This window comes from Benincasa hispida, chromosome 7 (genome assembly GCF_009727055.1).
Source record: "Benincasa hispida cultivar B227 chromosome 7, ASM972705v1, whole genome shotgun sequence".
Lineage (NCBI taxonomy): Eukaryota > Viridiplantae > Streptophyta > Magnoliopsida > Cucurbitales > Cucurbitaceae > Benincasa > Benincasa hispida.
The window spans coordinates 43,443-62,578 of NC_052355.1; the positions used below are offsets into that span (position 1 = coordinate 43,443).

At 34.8% G+C, this 19,136-nt stretch overlaps 1 protein-coding gene across 2 annotated transcripts; it reads right to left on the reverse strand.

Annotated features, from left to right (window-relative positions):
* Window positions 1–3,210: 3,210 nt before the first annotated feature.
* Window positions 3,211–14,725, reverse strand: LOC120081594 (probable serine/threonine-protein kinase At1g09600). 2 transcript variants are annotated; one of them, XM_039036617.1, is made up of 9 exons: window positions 14,424–14,725; window positions 13,607–14,186; window positions 11,185–11,469; window positions 10,057–10,374; window positions 8,262–8,489; window positions 4,835–4,935; window positions 4,622–4,733; window positions 4,031–4,513; window positions 3,211–3,928 (listed from the first exon to the last, which is right to left on the reverse strand). In XM_039036617.1, exons 2-9 carry the CDS (start codon window positions 14,084–14,086, stop codon window positions 3,725–3,727), a joined length of 2,211 nt encoding a protein of 736 aa, XP_038892545.1. In that variant the 5' UTR covers window positions 14,087–14,186; window positions 14,424–14,725; the 3' UTR covers window positions 3,211–3,724. The 2 variants fall into 2 exon arrangements, with proteins under 2 accessions (XP_038892545.1, XP_038892546.1); XM_039036618.1 differs by having other exon boundaries at window positions 4,046–4,513; window positions 13,607–14,723.
* Between the last annotated feature and the right edge of the window lie 4,411 nt (window positions 14,726–19,136).

Below are 19,136 nucleotides of genomic sequence, written 5' to 3' on the forward strand. Positions count from 1 at the left end.
AAACATGAGTTCGCCTAAGTTCGCATGCAACTCTTTCTTATTGATTTTAGTTTTAATTTTCATTATAACGCTTATAACAGAAAACAACTAAAACCAACACAATGCGAAGCTACACATATAAGGCATTCATAACGCTTATAAATTAGCCTAAGTGTCATGCTCCATGCATTGTTCATTCATTGCTACTTTTATATAACACTTATAAACCAAGCAATGAACCAAGCGCACATGTTTCCATACATCCTTATACTATAACTCTTATAATATAAAGATGATGCATGAATATGCTTACTGCATGCATAAATATAACTATTATATTTCATGATGCATGCACATGCTTTCTTGTAATTTCATCATGCCAAAAGCTATATTATAACACTTATAATATATAATGCATGAATAATTGCATAACCTAAAGTGGGTTTTAAAACTATATGTCATACACTATGGTATATAAACCAACATACATCTCATGTATATTAAATAAAATTTGATGAACCGGGATAATTAGCCTCAAATCCTCAAAAAACAAAGCTAACTATTAAATAGCAATGAGTCTCTGGTTCAAACAAGTGAACCAGGTCTTGAATCGTCTGGGCGAAGAAATGTGCCTCCTTGACCGTGTACCAAATTCCTTGTGATCGCCTACATGAGAGAGTAAACGCTTTACTCAATTGATTACCAATGCTTCCTTAGCTAAACGATCGTTTAGCAACGATCGTGCACCTTTACTATGTGATGAAGCATAAAGGCACGCGATCATGCAATGCAAGCCCTTAAACGATCATCTAAACGACAAAGATGCGTGAAGCATAATTGTCTAAACGATCGTTGAGCAAGTGCAAGGTATCATATACCGCGTGATCGTGTAGTCAGTGACTATGCGATGAAGCATGCTAACTACACGATCGTTTAGTGCATGCGCCTTTTATTAAACGATAAGCATCAAATGCTCTACGTGATCATTTACCTCCAGCGTCTACACGATCGAGCAACCAACGCTACACGATAGAGCAAACTCTTTACCCCATCGTTTAGCATTAGCTAAACGATCGTTTAGTAAATACTACACGATCGTGCAGAACTTTTCTACATGATCATTTAGCCAAAACTCAATGATCATTTACCTTATGCTACACGATACGACCAACCCTTGGTCTTCTTCCTCGATGGGAATCGCATCTTTATGCTTTAAAACTCCATCACGAATAACTCAACAAACTCAAACACATTGAATTACAGACTCGATTTCTTGTTAATTATGCCGCAGGGACCCTTACAAATTAAGACTTTATAATCTTTAAAAAATCTTTAAACAGAGGCAATTGACCTATAAACATTCATCAACACATCCACACAATGCATTTAACACTTAAATGCAATGTAGAAAACCCACCACAACTATAAAAGAAGTTCAAAATCGAAATGGTAATTTGGAATATCAGAGCAACTTGTCTCTAATACCTATTGAAAGAAATCAAGCATGAGGATTTCCATGAGCAACGGAAGGATATTTCCAAATTCCATTCAAAATTGAACATAAACAATTGCAGTATAAGAACGAAAACTAACAGGTCATGCACAACACGAAATTACAGCATGATAACAAGAGTATCAAGGGATAGAGTATGCATACCTTTGAAAAACATTCTTCAAGAATCCCTCGATCAGTCTACATGCGTCCACAACAACACGAACACAACGAATAGACTGCTACCAACAGCACGACCACAAGTAACATATTTGAATTTAATTCAAATAATTTAGTATATTTATTTTAATATAAGATACCAAAATATAAATATACTATTAGGGCTGCCCTATTTAGGTTATTTGAAATAGGACATTTATTAGGTGATGGAATATTGATGATGCTCATCAGAACCTTAGAACTGCAGAGATAGAACTATCTTCTCTATAGAATTCTCCAACCTCTTTTTTCATTTTTCTCTTCTTTCAAGAAGGCCCCATAAGCCTTGATCCCTTGTCAGAATTGTTATATTCATACAAATGACGATCTTGTGGTGGAGATGAGGATTCAACTTTGTGGAGTTGAAGGGAAAGGAAATAAAGATCGGCCAATATGCTTTCCATAATTATTTGAGGATGTAAATGCTTACCCTTTGTGTATGTTTCTGTTTAAATTTAGATATCACAGTGATCCAATGCTTCCATTATTGGATGAATTATTCATTCCCTTCGTATGTGAAAGAATTGTTGTAATATATTGTAGTATATGAAGCAGACGATGACAACTACTAGTCCAATGCTAGAATGCAACTACTTGAAGATTTTAAATTATATTCTTGTGAGGGGAGTAAATACACTTCACTCTTTTTCCCTTGACGATAGTTTTTTTCTATTGAGTTTTCCTAGTAAGATTTTGAATGAGACAATTGTTGTTAAAATATATGAATAATGTACTATTTTTTCTTCATTGGGATTTTTTCCATTGGATTTTTTTCTAGTAAGGTTTTAACAAGATAAGAGCAATCTCGTGTTACTGCGCTCATTCTAATATTCTATATAAACGACATCTAAGGAGAAGTGTCATAAATATTAGAATTATGTTAGGTAGATGTTCATAACCTTCATGTATTACACATTCATCCATTAATCTCCCTAACTTTCTTATCTCCTCTTTATGTTTGATTTTTGTAACCACTATCCTCATAATCCTATAAATAGCGTTTGTAAATGTTCTCTGTATTCTTCTCACTTTTACGAGAAGCCACAATATAAGTAATGAAATTGAGATGGATGGCTGTTTGTGACATGAATGAGATTGCGCTTTTTAGCGTGAGTGGTCTCAAATTCTTGGTGTCCCATCGATTAATTTCATTTCGGGATTTCAGCCAACTCCATTAAAAGGCATGAAAGCTTTTCATGATCAAAATTTCTCATTTTATTGCCACCTCTTTAAAGTGAAGGTTTTGATATATTTTTTTTAATCTGAAACGAGTTGCATAATAGTATTTGCTGATGCGTGTCTTGTTCAATCTCGTGGGATTCTCCTGATGTGTTTTAACTTCTCACAGTATTGTTGTCCATAAAATATAGTTAAAGTTGGACATTGGAATTAGCAAACACAAGCAGAGTTTGTCAGATATGAAGAAACAAAGATTTTTTTTTTTTTTTTTTGAGACAAAAAGATTAATATTTTCTTCAGCAATCAGTTATCCATATTAATTACAGTGATCCAACCAAATATTGAGTCAACTGTTACATAATTAATAGCAGCAGATAAATCAACAAGCTCAAGTTGCTTTTCCTAACTTCTTTTAGCAGCTCTGTCGAACAATTTTAAAAGAATTAACCCTGTTGAGGATAAAAAATAAAAAAATCTTCAATTCGGAAGAACATCTATTGTACCCTTTACAAGACAACTGATGAGATAAGACGTTAGGCTGTACAAAAAAATTCCTTTCAGCAACTGAGCTAAAGTGCCAGAGAGACCCCAATCAATTTCTGGAACTGAAGTCGACTTTGCAAAAGGTAAATTTCAGTCAATGGATTTAATTGTCTTGCTTTCTAAAATTTCATTAATCTCGGAAATTTGACGTACGGTTGACGAAACTATGTACGACCACACCTCACTGTTTGTGCAAGCTTCATGAACTCCCAATAGTTTTAAGGATTTGTCAAAATTCCCCATGGAAGTCTCACCAACGTAAAGAAGGCTGTTCTACAAGAGCTTCCTTATCACACTTGGATGGAACAAGGCTCAATTGCCATTTCTCACATGGTGAAGCAACGATTCCATCTGACCTTTGTCGTTGTACGTCTTTTTTGTCTTAGCTTTGTCAATACGAGCCTTGCGTACTGCATACTGGATTTGTTTTTCGTGCTCTTTTAACATTTCGTCAAGGTTTCCACCAGGAGGCATCAATGGTCCTGAGTAGTGAATTCTCTTCTTCGGAGCATAACTCTGATGAAGGATGAAAAGGAAATTTGTAAGCTCCAAAAGCTTGAGAAGATCATTGAATGCTTAATTAAAAATGGATTATAAAGTAGAATAAAATGTTAATACCACTGGATACTTTACCATAGTAGACTCTTTTCCAGATGACTGATTATCTATCTTATATGAAGATTTTGGCCTGTCAAGTAAATGGTGAGACCATTCATGCTTTTCTGAAGATTCACTACCATTGAAATGGTTATATGACACGTTAAAACACTCTTCTGGCCAGTGTGAATTAACACTACTTTCTCCACCACAACCAAATCGTGAACCACCTCGAACTGCAACCGAATTGGAATACCGAGATAACTGTCCAGAACCATGCTGCATAAAAGATCTCTGTTTTCTAAGTTCTGCACCTTTTGCCCCAACCGAAGAACCTCCTAGATTATCACCCTGATTCCCATTCGTGTTTCGTGAAGAACCCAATGCAGTTGGCTGCATTTGCGTTGCTTCTTTTGAGGGCTCGATGCAAAAGCCAGAGCCACCGTCCTCTTCATGATTATACTTTTCACTGACACTTGTAGGATTCTGCTGCCCTTGTTTCTTCTGAATTTTATAAATGAACTAATTATAATTCCTCCACCAAAGGTTATATAGTTATATTCTTCGAAAACACAAAATTTTATTCAAATGTATCTGAAACCTTCTAATTACCTGTATGGATGCCTGCAATTCAGCATTTGCATCTGGTGCAGGAATTGCTTTCGATTCTCGGGGAAACTTACGAGCTGCATGTTCACGTGCAACACTGATAGGAGCTCTTCTTCTGGTTTTTGAAAATAGAACAATGGATGATTTCAGAGTGAAAAGCAAGGGGCCAGCTGGATATATAATTCTCACTACTAAGGAGTTCAATAAAGAATTTACCTTCGAGATTCCTCATCTCGAAGCTTCACATCGAACTCCTTGCATGGTGGGTACTTTGGCAAAGCAGAGGGATCCGAAGGAAGCGGTTTGGTGGTAAAGAACTGAGAGAAAATAAAACATAAGAATCAAGCCCATGACCATAGAATTAAGGGATTAAAATCATTTACACAACATTAAACATTCTGAGAACTATATTTTACCAAACAAACACAAAATCTACATTAAAATACTATTTTGGTCTCATTCAATTGGTGTCCTTGTACTATCAAGTGTCTAAATTTAGTCCTTGTACTTTTAGTAAATCTTAAAATTGGTCTATGTACTTTCAGTAACTCTTAAATCTATTAATGAAGGAGGTTGGGTAATAAATGAGCTCTTTCCCATGGTTTTCCACTCTCTCTTTTTAGTTAACGATTGGCTTGGCTCCTTCATTAAGACAGATTACCTAGTAAGCTAGTAAGTGAGTTGTTGGCTCTCATTAATGGTCCCGGTTGCTTTTGAGCTGTAAAATATAGAGAGTCCTATAAACCATTCCATCCATTCCTTTGTTCTCCAGCAGAAATCAGTAGACGCCTTGTTCCCCATTGTAGTCAAGCTTAACTATTTCCACAGTTGTCTCAGAAAATAAAAAATGAAATAGAATAAAAACCTATTTCCAGAAAATCCTTTCTTGTTTGATATCTTTTTGATTCAAAAGAAAACCCTGGTTTCTTTGAAGAATTTTTGGTTTAAAGGAGCCGTGAGGCCAGCTTGAAAGTTTCCATGATCTTTCGAAGGGTGCTCTAATTAATCGATAATGAAAAGGCCTCATCACTATTGGACTCTATTAGTTGAACGCGAGAGTCACGGGAAGAAGGGTCAAACCTCTAAGGTAAGTGTTTTCTTATCAACGGTAATCACTCTGGTCAGTGGTGATCTAGGTATGATGGTGGGCGATGACCAAGTTATGGAAAAAGTTCATGGTTGCAGTCTCAGAACCAGAGAGGAGGGGTGGAGAGAGGTGGAGAGAGGTGGAGGAGAGAGAGAAGAGGAAGGCATAATGAAAATCAGGATGGCTTTCCACAGTACGTGATCAAGTATATCTTCCTTGAGTTCTTCAATTATTAAATATTTGAAGTATGGATTTTAGCAGTTGATCCATCAGATAAGTCATTTTCTATTGGGTCCGTGCTGAATGGATTTTTAAAGTTGGAAGAAAAGGTAATCTATTATTCACATCTCTCTTCATAAGAAACAACTCAACTGGTTTTGCAGATGCTACAGATTGCTGTTCATTGACCATCCTTTTAAGGTAACTAGAGAGCATCTTTGAATGTATCTCAATTTTCAGGTCAGGTATGAGACCAATCATGATTCTGATAGGAACGGTATTAGGGGATATTAGGGTATTAAGGGCATATTTGTAATTAGTGAAGTAGTTTGTTAGGGAAGTTGGTTATAAATAGAGAGGGAGGGGAATGAAGGGGATAGACAATATTGTAGTGAGTGAATTGGGGTTTGAGTCTTATCTCAAGATTGGGAGGGTGTCCAAGTACCTTGAACTACTTGGTTTACCTTGTATTTTGATTACAGTTTATATTACAATATATTCGGGTTCTATCAGATTCCTACCGGAAACAACAAAAGAGGCTGGATACTTTTTTGGAAAATGACTCCATTTTAACGCAAGATGAGATTGATATGCATCCTAAGAATAAAGGGATTCATTCTTGGATTTCTTATGTTATGGTTAAGATGAAAGGAAATGTCATAGATGAGGCACCAAGTAATTCGAAGAGTAGCATATTAGAAGAGAGAAGGAAGATGGTGAAGGAAAAGCATGAGTATTGGGTTAAGAAAGAAGCAGAAGTGGTTGAAGTTATCGGGGAATCCAATGGTTATCGCAAAGCTATGTGCTCAGGATGACTGGACTGGAAGGACACCCCATTGGCTTTGAAGGAGAAATTTTCTCAACAATATAGTACTAACCCATTCATGGATGACAAAGCCCTAACGAAGCTTGAGCCATCTATAGTCTTTATTGAAAATCTAATTGGCTGGATTTGTCAAATATTGTTGGAACTGGAAATCTTCATAAGGAAATGGCTCTTTGTTTGGAAGTTCAATCTGAAAGGAACCTTTTATTTTCTTCTGAAAATGATACCACACTTTTCATTAAGAGAGAAAGAGACTAATGCTCTAGGACAAAATATTAACAAAGAGAAAAGAACAAAACATATGCTAACAGGAACCTAAAGCTTCATTCAAATTCAAGTGGGTGCTGGATCCATATGCTAAAAGTTTCAAGAAATTCAAGTCATGTTACTTTATGCCATTTTTTTGTTTTTGGTTTTTAGTTTTAAAAATTTATGCTTGCTTTCTTCTAAATTTCATAGAATGGTTTTCACATTTTTATGGAGAAATACTTGAATTCTTAGTCAAAGTCTAAAAACAAAAACAAGTTTTAAAAATCTACTCTTTTTAGAATTTGGCTTGGTTTTCCAAAACATTAGTGGAAAATGGATAACAAAACAAAGAAACTTATAGATGGAAGTAGTGTTTATATGCTTAATTTAAAAACAAATAAATAAATAAAAACCAAATGAGAGCTTAGTATTTTATAATTTCTGTTCTGTTTTGGTAATATTTCCTCTTTGGTTTCCTATTTACTGATTTCTTTTCCATTTGTTTGGGTTCTTCCTCACTCCCTCTAGGAGTTAGTATCCTTTAGACAATTTTGTTCCGTTTCATTAATCAATGAGAAGTTCATATCTTGTTAAGAAGACAAAGACAAATGACTTGAAAGAAAGAACTTTCAACAAGGAAGAGATAAAACTTTCCATTCTTCCACAATTTTGATATCTGTTCGGTAGAATATTTTCATGTTAGAATTTATATCTAAGATTTTCTCTTCAGCTTAGGTATTTTGAGGAAATGGTTTAATAGGTACGGTGGGGATTTAGGATAATCTAAAGGAAGGCATCTGTTGTTTATTTATGTAACTTTAATGGCATCAGACCTATTTATTGTATTAGGGTTATAACAGTCCTAAGAGAGGGATGTAATTTGTGGCTATTCACCAGGGGAAAAGCCAACAAAAGAAATATTTTTGACATTTCTTTTTCTTTCAAATTATAGTCCAAGATCTCCGTAGTGCACTGCTAATTGGGAAGAGTTTATAATAATCTTCCTGAAACTTCCATCCCCTTCATTCAGCTCTAATTAAAATGTTCAACCAGGATTAATTTGTGATTCACAGGATGATTCATCTACATGCTGCAATGTCTTAAGAGTAAACATTCCAAGTACTGGACAAGTTTGTAACTTGTTTATCTTCAAAAACCTAGAGAAAATACGAATTTTGTACAAAAGAAAACAAAAGATTTAGCTCATTTCCTTGTTCTTTTATTTTTCCAAAAAACATGTTAAATTGAAAAAAAATAATTACCTCACTTTGAAGGGCAGAGGACGCTGTTCCACGGCCATCAGGTTCCACCGCAAGAAGGACATCCAAAAGGGCCAATGCAGAGAAAGGGAAGTCTTTAAATGTCTCAGCAACACACCGCTTGTAAGGATGTTGAGGTTTAAAGATGGTGGCATGGGGTAATTTTGACCTTTTCCAGTATTCTTCAGACGGGGAGCCACAGAGTTTGAAGATCTTGTGTAGTTGCTCCACCTAATGATGGTGACACATTTAGTAATTCAATTTTTTGTAACCGAATATACGGTATCAAATTGCTATGTCAAAATATCAATGTAATAAATAATTTATCATCAAACTCTTTATGGAAAATATGAAGGGAAAAAAATAGAGAGAGAGAGAGAGCACTAACAAAACTGGGTGATTTTACAATCCAATCCTGAAAATCAAGATTCTTAGGTATATTCATGAACTAATTTAAACACCAATTGAAATTCAGGACACAGGATTATTATAAACTTCAAACATGAGCACTCGAACAACTTCTTAAAATGTCCTTGTGAGTAACCAACCCATCTTGAGAATTTCTTGCTAGCTTCAACTGATGAAAAGTTTCAATACTTCTTATCAATTCCAAAAGGAACTTGCACAATATTTCTTCCTCTAGTAGAAGGCCAAATAGAACATTCAAAATACCAACCAAAAGATTATTTAAATTTAGATAATTGAATAACCCCGAAATCATCCTTAAATTTCTTCTCAAAAAATTGAATTGGAAGTTGCAAACCATATGACATTCAAATCGACGAAGGAAAGGAGTTGAACGAGGGAACAAATTGATTACTTCCCACTTCTTCCAGAAAAATCATATTATTTTCACCCGAAATACTGAAGAAGATGTTTCAAATGCAACAACTGTTCATATCCATGGTGGGAAAGCTAAATCTAAAACGAGCATGAGAAGCCAACCAAAACCAAAACAAAGCTATAGGAAAAACAAACTCCGACGATAGCACAGGGCAAAGACAATGATGAAGGATAGCAGCAACAGAAAAGGTAGACATGGAAGAAGAGCAGGCAACTTTTCAACGACGAGAAACTGAAATTGTGAAAAAGGAACAGTTGACACACGGCGATGAAAGATAGATGGCTTTGTAGCTAAGTCTGGTGGCTCCAGGCCGAAGGCAGTGCAACTATTTCCGACGACAGTGGCGGTTAGGGTTAGGTCAAGTGGCACTGTCAACGGTTGGGTCCATCGGGGAGAGAGAGAGCAACAGGGATAGATATCTATTTTGGAATACTTAGAAAGTTTCTAAAGCTTCCCAAGAATACCTACAAACCTCAAACCTTGCGTGAATAGAAATGTTATTTTGAATGTCGAAATAGGGACATTAAAAGCAGATGTGTAAACCACAGGGAGGCCATGAAGAAGACAACAGACAGCAAAGGTGATTTTAAATATAGTATGAGATCTATAAACCAGCTTGCAGAAACTTTGTGTCAGAAGAGTGTATTAAAAACCACCATGCGTTTTGCATATGGAACAGTCCATTTTTGTGTATTCCCTTCTGATTCTTAGCAAAGACCCATAATTCTTCCATTTTGATGCCAACAGTAACAGAGGTACATGAGAAATAGTTGTAGTAAGTCATTTGATCCACATTCATCGCTTTTCAATTTATTTTGCAAAGCAGAGCTCATGCATTTGAAAGTACGTAAAACTGGTAATCGGTAGGAACAAACGTTATTCAATTTCAGGGGCCAAGTAAATGCATATTGCTATGAGTTAATATGTCAGAATGGTCATTAGATAAGATAATACCTCAGTCCTTCCAGGCATGATAGGCTTTCCAGCATACAGTTCTGCAAGAATGCAACCAGCACTCCACAAATCTACAGAAACTCCATAGTCTGTTGCACCAAGCAAAAGCTCAGGAGGCCGATACCACAAAGTTACCACACGACTTGTAAGAGGCTGCTTTTGTCGAGAACGGAAAAAGGTTGATAGCCCAAAATCACCTATCTTTAGATTACCATTATTATCAATCAGAAGATTTGAGCCCTTGATGTCACGGTGCAAGACTCCCTGCACATGGCAATGTTCAAGGCCACAAAGCAGCTGTTTCATATAGCATTTTATCTGCACGTCAACACAAATCAGGTATATTAGTCTAGATTCAGTTTTCTTGTATCATTATCATTGCTATACAAAATGAATTGAGCATACAACCAGTTGATTTCAAAATTTCCCTTCCTTTTTCTATCCATCTATCGTATGGCTTGAACATGTATTAAGTTCTCACATTTTCATGAGCAGTTGAACTATTATGAGAAGGCCCTCACCACTCTTTCTACCAGCACTAATCCATCAAAATTATATATCGAGAAACAATGAAAAAAAATTTATTGCTGATACAGGTATAAGCATGGTATCTAGTATGGATCCTGATACTTTAACCTCCACAGCTAAAAGTTTCACTTCCTATCGAAGAAAATAATAACAGTATTCACATTTAAAGCCTTCATCCTTACTGGTACCATCTTTTCTTTTTTTCTTTTTTCTTTTTCACACTTTCAGAATTTGCAAGAGAATTTATATTTGAATGAAATCAACAATGGATTTAGTTGAAGAAAAGAAAACATACATAAAAGACTAAGACAGATGTGCAGGCAGAGGCACATCAATGGTCTGTTACACAGGATAAATATATGAGCGTAGGAATTTTAGAAATTATATTTCACGAAAACACATTCATGTGAACACCATGCACATGCAAAAATGACTCAACTTTCCGTACACAAAAGAATTCTATGCAGATTGGCAATATTTAAATAATTATCATCTAAGAGAAAATAACTCTTTAACTTTGTTGATTTCGATTGAGATTTCCATATATAGTTATTCCATAATGATCTAAAGTTATCATACTAGTTGAGAAAAGCCAATCACCTGTGCTTCAGTGAACTTGATTCCTGGGGTTGCTACCAGCCCTGCAAGATCATGTTCCATGTACTCAAATATAAGGTATAAACTGCCCGATACCCTTGAAGTAATAAGACCTTCAAGCTTCATGACGTTGGGGTGGTCAAGCCTACGTAGGATAAGAATTTCCCTGGCCATAAAACGAACACTTTCAGGATCCATGTTAGCAAATCGCACCTTCTTCAATGCAACAATCTTGTTTGTCTCCATGTCACGAGCCCTGTACACACTGCTGTACGTTCCTTGTCCAATCTACAATCAAGTTATCCAAAAAACAATCAGTATAAACTGAGTGCAAAGGCCAAGATATACACGTTAATGAAAACTAGTTTTTATTAAATTCAATATTTTCTCTAGCACCAAGGAGCACCCTGGAAAATACAGGCTCAAATGTAAAAAAGAATGAAATAACAAAGAGAATAGATGACAAAGGAAAACTCTTTGACGTATCTGATTAGAAGTGATAGAAATCAAAGTTGCTCAACTCATGAATCAGTTGGTACATCAAAACTAAATTTAGAGTATCATACACACGTGTCACAGATTTTTTTATAATTAATAATTACAGTTAATATATGTAAAGTTAAAGACAATAGAAATTAAGAAAGGGAACCAAAGCTCGCTATCCCTGTTTGAATTTCTTTTAATAAGAAAACAAGCTTCCATTAAGAAATATGAAAGCATGTACAAATGCAAACAAAAAACAAACCTAACAAAGGAAGCCCCAACCCTAACCCTAATTAAACAACGGATCCCAATCTAAAAGACTGAGATCAAACTGGTAATTACCAAAAAAAAAAAAAAATCAATTAATGGACGTCATGATCAAGAATTAAATGTAACCGATCCCAAACCTCTATTTGAATTACTAAAATTTTATTGAGAACAGAAGCAAAGAAAATGTAATCTTGCCATAGCATGATCCCACTTTCAAAATCCAAAGATATCTTGATAAAGCACATACCCATAAAGCCACAAGAAACGACCTTTCTTCCTGGCCTAAAAGATGGATGGAGAAGAAACTCCTTGATCGTCTCATATATGTCTCTATGGCAAACTAACTGAAAATCGAACACCTCCAAAAGTCAACCCAACAGGAAGCTATCAAATTCGCATCTCCAAAGGATATGTTTTCAAGTCTTCCTCAGCCTTTTGACAGAGGGCAAAACAAAACAAACCAAACAATGAAGGCCACCATGGTTACATAGCCAGAAAAAGAACATAACCTTCTTTCGAATCTTAATCTCCTAGAGAACCGACAAAATAGAATCTCTGTTGGGAGAGGAGTCCAGCAAACCACAAAAATGGAGCTAAAATAGAAGCCCCTAAAAGAGTTAGAGCCCCAAACAGATGCATCTCCCCTCCCGATCTGAACAAAGGATGATGAAAACCGAATGAAAAAAGAAAGAGCTCCCAAACCAAACTACGATGTCAACCACAGAATGATTTCTTGAAGCAGACAAGTGATATAGACAAGGAAACGTAGGGCAAAGGATCTATTTCCCATTCACTAATTCTCTCAAAAATATGTTTCTTTTCCCTACTCCACTCCACAACAAACAAAGTGAGATAACAAAGGGAGCTGAAAGGAGATATCCTTCCATAGATTTCATTGTGTGCCTTAAATCCCACCCACCAGCCACTCAAAAGGGTGAGACCAATACTTACTCCCAGTGATCTTCCACGACAGAGAATTTTTTTTAATAAGATTCCACCACAGGGAATTAGACTCAAGGAGAAAACGCCAAAGCTATTCCACCAACAGGGCTTTGTTACCAGAACTTAAATTTCCAAGTTCTAGCCCTCTCAAGTTCACAAGCTTCCCAATCACCTCCCACCTCGCAAGGTGGGCGAGTGCCTTTTCCTTCACTGTACTAGATAATTGGTTAAGATTCAACTTGAAGTGGTGCTTTGCTATTCCCAAAAACATATTTTAAAATAATTTCAATTTCCCTATGGATACAAAGCTTGGGGTATGTATGATGGGACAGACAATGCTTGTTTTTTAATAGGCAGGATGCCCAATCCATTCTTTTCTGTAATTTTCATCATAGAAATTAAATTTGATCCATTTCCCAAAAAACGATTACAAACGCATATTTATCTAAGTGCAATAGATTTGATTTAGAGTGCACACCCACAAAGCAATAGCCAGCCCACAAATGGCAAAAAGATATGTCTCTTCACATGGTCAGGAGAAGTAAAAATCCATGGTTTCAAAAAAAGAACATACAAACACCATGGACTATAAATCTAAGCCTCTAGGAGTAAGTTTCTATTCTGCCCAACTCAGGTAAAGCTCATTCAAACAAAACAAGTGCATATGTAAACAAATGTTGCAGAAAAAAGTGCAGATAGAGAATATGAAAGTAAAACTACTAAAACTAACCTTATCCAACTTCTGAAAAGAGTCTGCCTTTCTAGGAACCCATCCATTGATTGCTTCTCCAGCCACAGATGTCAGCCAAGAAGGCCATCCAGCAATAACCAAAGCCCCCTTTTCCCCAATTACAACACCAATTATTCTAGGTGTTGCATTGTTATTATGTACTCCTACTCTCTTGTCTCCATCCTCCATACTTGGCCGTTCTTGACGCAGTGGCTTGGCACTGGCAGCTTTTCCAATGGTTGTTGCGTTCTCAGCATCATCCGATTCAGGTGTTGATCCAGCATTCTCTTCCCCAGGTTGGTTCAATATCAATCGCGCCATTGCATCACTTTGCCCTCCATCAGAATGTAACACGGATTCTTCTTTCCTCAATGAAGCCCCATGTCTGGAAGATCTATTAGACTTCAAATGCCTCTCTTTGGAATGACTCTCAGCAACATATTCATTTGCTGGAATTCCCTTAGAGCAAATGCAGCCCATACTCCCACCTCAGAGTCTCAATAGGAAATCCAATCCTACAAAATTCTATACCAAAAGTCCAAAACAAAACCCAAATCCTTCGCCCAACAGTCTCAATGGCCTAGAAGAAGAAAGAAGATCCACCCTTTAAACAATCATGTATTATTCAGATGCCAAAGTTTCCTCCAACGAATCACTCCCATGCATATATAGCATGGACAAGTTGAAAAAATCTCAAAACTTAAAAGGAATGAGAAAACCCAGATCCCCAGTGGAAATGAAATCAACAAGATCTTCACATAAAACTAGAGGAACCCAACAAACAAACTTTCCAAAAAAGAGTGAGAATAGAAATGACCTAGAGGAAGGTAATGAACCCAGTTCCAACCAATGCAAAGCGGAAAGAAATTCCCCAATGGGAAGCATCTACTCCACCCCATCAAAACGGCAACCACGGGAAATTCTAATTTCGTCGATGTGATTCAGTTGAAGAGCAGTTGAGGTCCAACTCAGGAAAAACTGGAACACCCAAACACAAACACACAAAAATTAAAACTGCTTACCTTTTTCGGATTACGGGAAAACGCGTGAAAGACGAGAGAGAGGAGAAATTTTCGGGGGAAATTGTCAGATATGAGATAAAAAGAGGAGCGCGGAAGAGAGTTAGGATGGTTTTTTTTCGTTTATTGACTGATTAATGAACTTTTGAGAGCCACGAAAAGACTATTTTGCCCCTAAAGAAAACTAATTTATCGATCATTTTTACTGTTTTTTTTTTCTTGTTTTCTAAGAACTAAGTTCACCCTTACTCCCAAATGGAACGTAATTCATCAATCTAATCTAAAAATTGAGTCTTAATTGATTGCGTTGGTTGGTTTACTCGATATGAATTGTGGGATCGTTTCTACATCTGTAGTCAAAACGTTCAATCTAATTGAAGAAGAGAAGGTGTTCAATTTGATTTTGTCTGAAAATTACATTAGATTCATGATCTTACCGTAATTGTTACAAATGATGTTATTGTAATAGTATAAGAATTATGAATCTATTACATTTATTGTTACATTTACCATTATCGTTATCGTTAAAGTCAAATGATAACAATAACAATAAATATGACAAATTTGTAATTCTAAGTAAACGTGATCAAAAGTAATCTAATTACGTTTTCGATTCAGGCCTATTAGATTGGTTCATCAATGGAATCTTTATACGATTATACTAATTTTCATTACATATTGGTAAATGTGACCTAAAAACAATAACATATTTGATAATTATTTATTATTTCTTGTTTCTTATATATCTTTTCTTACTTTTCTCTTGTTTTACAGTTTAAAAGTTACATAATATAGAAGATATGACAGCATATATAATCATTATCAAAAGTTTACGTCACCTAATACAAATAAGTTTTGATACAAAATTAACAACAATGTTTATATCATTCTAATTTTGTCTAAATTTGATCTCCAATGCATGTTTAGCAGTAATGTTGAAATGATTAAAATCATATTTTTTGTGTTTAAAATCATTTTGAAACACACATTTAATCACTTAAAATCAATTCAATATAGTATCCTCTGACTCTCTGTTACTTTCATCATACAACTCTTCAATAGAAGATTGCAAGGAAATTTCTTTGGTCTTTTTATCTGGTTTGCCTTCTAGGGACATTTTAAAAGTTAATTGAGACCCAAATACTTCAACTTTCATAGAATGAATGTCTTGAGCCTTTTCAACAGCAGTTACTTTCATGTCAAATTTTCTGGGCAGTGATCAAAAAACCTTTCTAACTAACTTTTTTTCATATATTTTTTTTTCCGAAGTAAAAGACTCACTTGCAATATCCAACAATAGAACATTGAAGTTGGCAACTGATTTATTATCCAACATCTTTAGATTTTCAAACTTTGTAGTCAAAAGTTAAAGCCTTGACATGTTGACTTTTGAAGTTCCTTCATGAGCCATAGATAAAATATCTCATGCTTCCTTTGCAGACACACATGTATTAATCAATCTAAATATGTTTTGGTCAACTCCACTAAAAGTATCATTCAGTGCATGAGAATTTTCCAAAAAGGCTTCATCTTCTGTTTCAGTCCATTGAATTTCAGGTTTTAAAATCTCTTTATCATCAGCACCTTTGGAGGTCAGATAAGATCATCCAGTTACAACTGTTTTCCATGTCTTGTTGTCTATTGATTTTAAGAATATTTTCATTCTAACCTTCCAATAGGAATAGTTTATTCTATCCAGAACATGGGGTGAGTGATTGATCCACCTTCTTTAATTACGTCCATTATCAATACACATGAGATAAAGCCGCTCTGATACCAAATGAAATATTAAAAGATGATTTATCACTTAAAATTTAGATGTTAAACACGATGTTCAAGCTATCATAAAGACAACAAGTAACATACAAAAACAGAACAAGAAAAGAACACTCAGAGTTTGGTAACCCAGTTCAGTAATATACCACATACGTCTGGGGGGCATTTGATGATATACCACATATGTCTGGGGGGGCAGTGTGCCCGAGAAAGATAAATTCACTAATATTAAAAGTCAACGGTTACCGAAGGGTTTGGAATACCCTGAAGTAGAAGCAATCAAATGTAATTTTGTCTCCAATTTTGTTTTACAAGACATGAAATTCAGAGGGACGGAAACATGGATAAACATAAATATAATTAAGCATGTTTTCTACCAAATTTACAGAGAGGATAAAAGATTGAGAAACTCACCTTTGAAGAACTGTATCTTCACGTATCCTCTTGTTTATAGCACGAACTCGACGTTCTCGATTTTCAAAATTCGACATCAAAACCTTGAACACAACACTAAGGAGATACCATAAGGAGTCAGAGTTTTTCTCTAGGATGAGAATCAATAGAGATATGTGAGCTTCTATTGATTAATTTTGATAACCAAGGGAGGAAATTTTCTAAGAGAACTTTCATAGAGACCTCAAGGAAGAAGATGAAGATAAAGAAGAATAATCAAACCGTTGAACTCTTTGTGTATTTCACGTATATGAGAGAAGAATGAGAATAACTCTCCACTCTGTCAAAATAACTCCCTAAGGAGTTATTAATTTTAAATTTAAAATTTAAAATCAATTTTGATTTAATTATATTAACCACCTAATATAATTAAACTATATATTGTATCTCATACAATATATAAACTATAGTTTATTATATCACAAATAATATAATCTATAGTTTAATACTCTTTCATAGATGTTGGGTTATATGTCTTGAAACTCACGGTTTGTAAACTTTAAACATATTCATATTTACAATAAAGACGTTATTGAGATTATTTCAATAAAAAAAATTGTTATTGAATATGTAAATTGCATTTATAGATTCATAAATCCAATAAACTAACAAACCCATGGCTATAACATGAATACCTAAACTTTATGTAGAGACTTAAAAATGATCAAGTTTGAGTATATAGCTAAAACGGTATATAAGTATATGGATAGGATTGGGTATCTTATCCTGGGGACACTATGATAGTGGCCCGCTTTGTATATTGAAACAAACAATGTGATCCCAAAGTCGTTCATGTGAAGACATGTGAGTGGAGGCATCTTATGCAAAAGATGTTTGCATAAGACCGGACCACGAAATAGTCACTTTGTCTTTATAACGACCCTTTATTGTTAAAACTGATTATTTCAATTCGATGCCCTAAGGCTCGACCTCAATCCTGAGCTAACTATGAACTCTTGTTTATTCGGGATTATTCTTTAATTTACATGGGTGAGAGTGGCTCAACATCACCACTCAATAAGCTTTCCATTTTAGGGTAAGACTGGATAGATAGCTGGAGACATAGTCCTAAGATCGGATAGATAGCTGGAGACATAGTCATGCAAGACGAAATTCACTTCTACCCATCTTAGAGTTAGTAGATAAATTGTTCTCTTAAGTACTGACTTCTGGACTTGATCAAAAGGACCTCACCCTTTATATGCCTGAGAGAGATTTGGTTTATTGGTAGGACCATAAACCAATTGTTCATTGGAAGATCAGTGGAGACTTAAGGAGCAAGATGTATTATAGGGATAAAACAGTAATTTTGACCTAGCTGTAAATACGAACGACCGATCGACTTATGGATTATGGTTAAATCAAGTGGACAGAAATATATCTATAGTGAGGAGAGTGTAACTACTGAGCTATATTGCAGTGACTCGGTAGTTAACGAATATTGATTAATTTGATTTAAAGAGTTTAACCAATTAATCTCAAATCGTTGGAGCTCATGATCTATTAGTCCATTAGGTCTTCATCCCTCTACTAGCTCGTAAATTGTTAAGAGAATTTGAAACGTTCAAATTCAATTTAGGATTTGGATTATTATATTCGATATAATCAAACATTAAATTAACAAATTAAACGGTTTTCGAGAGTTAGAAATATTTAAATATGATTTAAATATGATTTAAATATTAAATACATGAATAGAGATTCATTTTTGAATTAGGTGTTGTAATAATTTAATATTTGATATTAAATTAATTAATTAATTAAATTATTAAATTTTTAATAATTTATTTATTTAAAATTTGAATTTATGAAATTTAAAATATATTTAATTAATTTAATTTTGATTAAATTAAATTAATTATAAATAAATTAAATTTCAATTATTTGAAATTTCATTTAAAATTAATAAAAATGAAATTAGTGGAAAATATTGGATTTTCCCACTAATTCCTACACCTAATGCACCAATTAAGTGGAATATTGAGTGTCAATACTCTATTTAATTCATTTTACATGTCCAAATTATATATATACAAGTTAATTTGAAGAAAAATGTGGCATGCAATATGAATTTCAAATGTGAAAATTCTGGAAAAAAAAATTCTTCACTCCAACTCTCAAATTCCACACAAATCTTTCTCAATTTGGATCTCATAACCCAATCTAAGACCTGAGAATAATAGAGAAGGCTCTTGTGGTGGTCTACTTCAAAGATGGAAGAAGAAATTCGTGGAGAAGTGAAGCAATCAAGAGGATTCTACAAAGGTATACTTGAAACCCTA

Excerpts from the sequence above, each read along its gene's own strand:
- LOC120081594 (XM_039036617.1), bottom strand. The coding sequence starts at position 14,086 with ATGGGCTGCATTTGCTCTAAGGGAATTCCAGCAAATGAATATGTTGCT. Across the intron at positions 8,490-10,056 it reads TCATGCCTGGAAGGACTGAG|GTGGAGCAACTACACAAGAT; the intron begins GTATTATCTTAT and ends CACCATCATTAG. Across the intron at positions 4,734-4,834 it reads CGAGATGAGGAATCTCGAAG|AAGAAGAGCTCCTATCAGTG; the intron begins GTAAATTCTTTA and ends TTCAAAAACCAG.